This window comes from Cynoglossus semilaevis, chromosome 14, assembly GCF_000523025.1.
Source record: "Cynoglossus semilaevis isolate Cse_v1.0 chromosome 14, Cse_v1.0, whole genome shotgun sequence".
Taxonomy (NCBI): Eukaryota; Metazoa; Chordata; class Actinopteri; order Pleuronectiformes; family Cynoglossidae; genus Cynoglossus; species Cynoglossus semilaevis.
The window spans coordinates 10467300-10470440 of record NC_024320.1 but is presented as its reverse complement, the minus strand read 5'-3'; the positions used below and the strand labels follow the sequence as shown (position 1 = coordinate 10470440).

General features: G+C 38.1%; 1 protein-coding gene across 1 annotated transcript in view; it reads left to right on the top strand.

The window, feature by feature from the left end:
- Positions 1-3141, top strand: part of LOC103389578 (striated muscle enriched protein kinase) — a 46747-nt gene that overhangs the window by 33536 nt on the left and 10070 nt on the right. Inside the window, exons 24-29 of the mRNA XM_025062037.1 lie at positions 233-345; positions 845-1013; positions 1587-1686; positions 2381-2581; positions 2982-3039; positions 3131-3137. Of these exons, the coding sequence (XP_024917805.1) occupies positions 233-345; positions 845-1013; positions 1587-1686; positions 2381-2581; positions 2982-3039; positions 3131-3137 (648 nt within the window). The remainder of the gene's footprint in view (positions 1-232; positions 346-844; positions 1014-1586; positions 1687-2380; positions 2582-2981; positions 3040-3130; positions 3138-3141) is intronic.

The window sequence follows — 3141 nt, the reverse complement described above, 5'->3', positions numbered from 1 at the left end:
TATATATATATACACACACACACACACTTTAACGCAAGTAGTATTTAAAGTGAATACTTCCAATTTTACTGGAATAACATTTTACAGGTATCTGTACTTTCACTCAAGTACGTAGTTAATGTACTTTGTCCACCACTGTATGCATGTATAAATGCATGTGTCTATACTGTATGCATGTATTTGTATGTATATATATGTATACGTATAGGGTTTTTTTTTCTTCCTATTTTAGTGCGTCCAAAGTTTGAAACCATCATGGAGGATGTGGACGTGCAGGTTGGTGACACATCTCGTCTAGCTGTCGTAGTTGAAGGCAAACCAGACCCCGATATTCTGTGGTACAAGGTGAGGAGTTGCAGGCGTTTGGGACTTTAAAGTTACAGTATGTAAAATTGAATCAAATATTTTAACAGTATTTTTGTATTTTCCGGACTTTAAGTCGCTTTCTTTTAAAATATATGCTACGTTGTTGTTGGTTGTTTTAGCTGATATAGTAAAATGTTTTACAATTAGATAAAATACTAAATATACTTGCAATGTCTAAAAAAATATTTTATCTTTTAACACAATACTGCCTACAGTTACAGGTAACTAAAAACTGGCCAAATAATGAACAAGGGCTAAAAATGGCTAAATGGTAACCAATGTATTGTATTATTATGTTATATATGACAAAGGTAGCTTTAATACTTCTGTAAGACATCTAGAAATTAGCCCAAAATTGTTGCTTAGAGTTGGTGAATAAAGGCTCAATTTTTTCAAAAGTGAACTTGGAAATCTATAGTGTAACATCACATGCAGCCAATATTTTATTTTTATTCATGTATTTATTTTATTTTTGCAGGATGATGTGCTTCTGTGTGAAAGCAGCCACTTCACATTTGTGTATGATGACCCAGAGTATTCTCTGGTCATTCTGAACGCCCGCCCCGAACACTCCGGTGTGTACACATGCACAGCTAAGAACCTGGCAGGCTCCAACTCCTGCAAGGCCGAACTCACGATCCACACAGGTCTGTGGTCCACATCAATGATGCAACAGTCCAGAAATCCACACTGTATGACCCCACTGTTTACCCAGTCAGTTTTGTCGTCATGGCCAATGTAAAGATAGCAGCACAGATTGTGCTGAGGTGTAAGTTTTGTACCTGGAAGAATAAATACAACAGCAAGAAAAAAAGACAAAATTAATAAAAATTATTTTAGAAATGGCTTAATGATAACCAAAAAGATAAGACAAACAAATCTGAAACATGGATCCGTTATTGCAATTTATAATAGAATTATTATTACACAAACAGCTATCATTTAAAAATTTTTTTTTTTAAATAATGAATTAAGAATTGGTCCCTGTTCAGTCTTCTTCTCTCTGTACTCATCTGTGTAGAATGTTGTCTTCTGGGTGCAGTACACACAGTAATGTAAATGAAAACTACCCCTCCAAATCTGCAGCATATGGGAGGGGACCACCAGGTGTTTTGGAACCACAATATGAAAGCCATCTGTCACCAGTGCTGGCACACACAAACAGATAAACACATGCACGATTAGGGAAATAAAAATGCTAACATTCTTGGTCCATGCAGAGCGGAAAGAAGAACTAGAGCCAATGGAGGACGAGGGAAGCATCCTGAGAAAGATGAGGCGATTGACGGATTACTACGATGTCCACAAAGAGATTGGAAGGTAAGCGATCATTGTGTTGTATGTTTCTGGATGTGAACACATAGACATTTTGTGGGTTTTTGTGAGGAGGAGGGAGTCACACAAGCTTCACAGTAATAACAGATGAGGCCTTAGTGGAGAGAATGGATTTGTGCAACACACGATTAGTTTTGGCGTGACTCAGTGGAGATGACACAGCAGGCAAGCATCAAAAATAGGGCAGCAGGCTCAGAATGAGAACTTACATAAAGATGTTTTAACTGAACCACAAAAATCGACCAAAACTACAGCATAAACAAAAAGGTTAGCTTAACCTTTACTTGTTAACAGCACAATGTACTAAGTTGTTATCGCTGCGTTGTTAGCAGAATATAAACATGCCACTAAATACCAACAACAATAACAGCTTTGGTATTGAGTGGGGTGGCTGCAACTCACTTCTTTCCTAGGTCAGTGAAGCAATCTTCAGTATATGAGAGTATAGTTTTTAGAGTGAAATAAAAAAAAAACAATTACACAAAAAAGTCCAGGCTAAATAAGCTAAAATAAGACCATCTAACAGTAGCAAACTGAACAAAGTCTTTAAAGTGTTAAAAGTGTATTAAAATAAATAATTAAAAAACATATACCACCATATTAGTGTAAAAGCAAAAAAAAAAAAGTTTTATTGTGTTTTAAATATTGAAATTAATGTCTTGACTTGTTGTGACGGCAGGGGTGCCTTTTCCTATGTAAAGAGAGTGACGGAGAAGAAGACGAAGGCCGAGTTTGCTGCCAAGTTCACCTCTGCACGTGGGAGGAGGAAGGTCTTGGCTCTAAGAGAGATGGACCTTCTGTCTGAGCTTGACCACGAGAGGATTCTTTACTTCCACGATGCCTTTGAAAAGAAGGATGTGATGGTGATCATCACGGAGCTGTATCCCTTCAGTGCTGTCTTAATGTTGATGTGCTTCAAGTGGTGACGGCAGTGACTGAATTATTCACAACAGAAGTAGAGTGTCTCCGAGCAAAGCCTTTCCTGCAGCGCTGTTCTGAATGTTATCAGCCTCACTGACGACCAAAGTGCACTTAAATGCATTTCAAGGACTCTAACGATCATTAATCCTAATGTCTTCTTCAGTTTCCCAGGAGGCTGTAATGAAGAGCAGCACAGCTTTTTCTCTCTGACTCATCCACCTACTAGTGGAATTAGCCAAAAGCTGGGCTGTGTGGGAGTTTTTATGTTCTTTTATTATACATTTCTCTGCATATTTTCCACATTTTTTGGTCTGTGCAGTAGGATCTGTTCTCACTATGCCTTAACTGTTGTGTAAAAGATGTCATGAGGAGTTCCTGGAAAGAATAGCCAAACGAACAACAGTCACGGAGTTGGAGGTTTGTCTTTGAGCCTTTGCCAAACAGCACTGCGCCAACATTATGTAATGTAACATTCTGTGGTTCATCTTCCCTTGTTGTTACCCCACAGATACGCAGCAC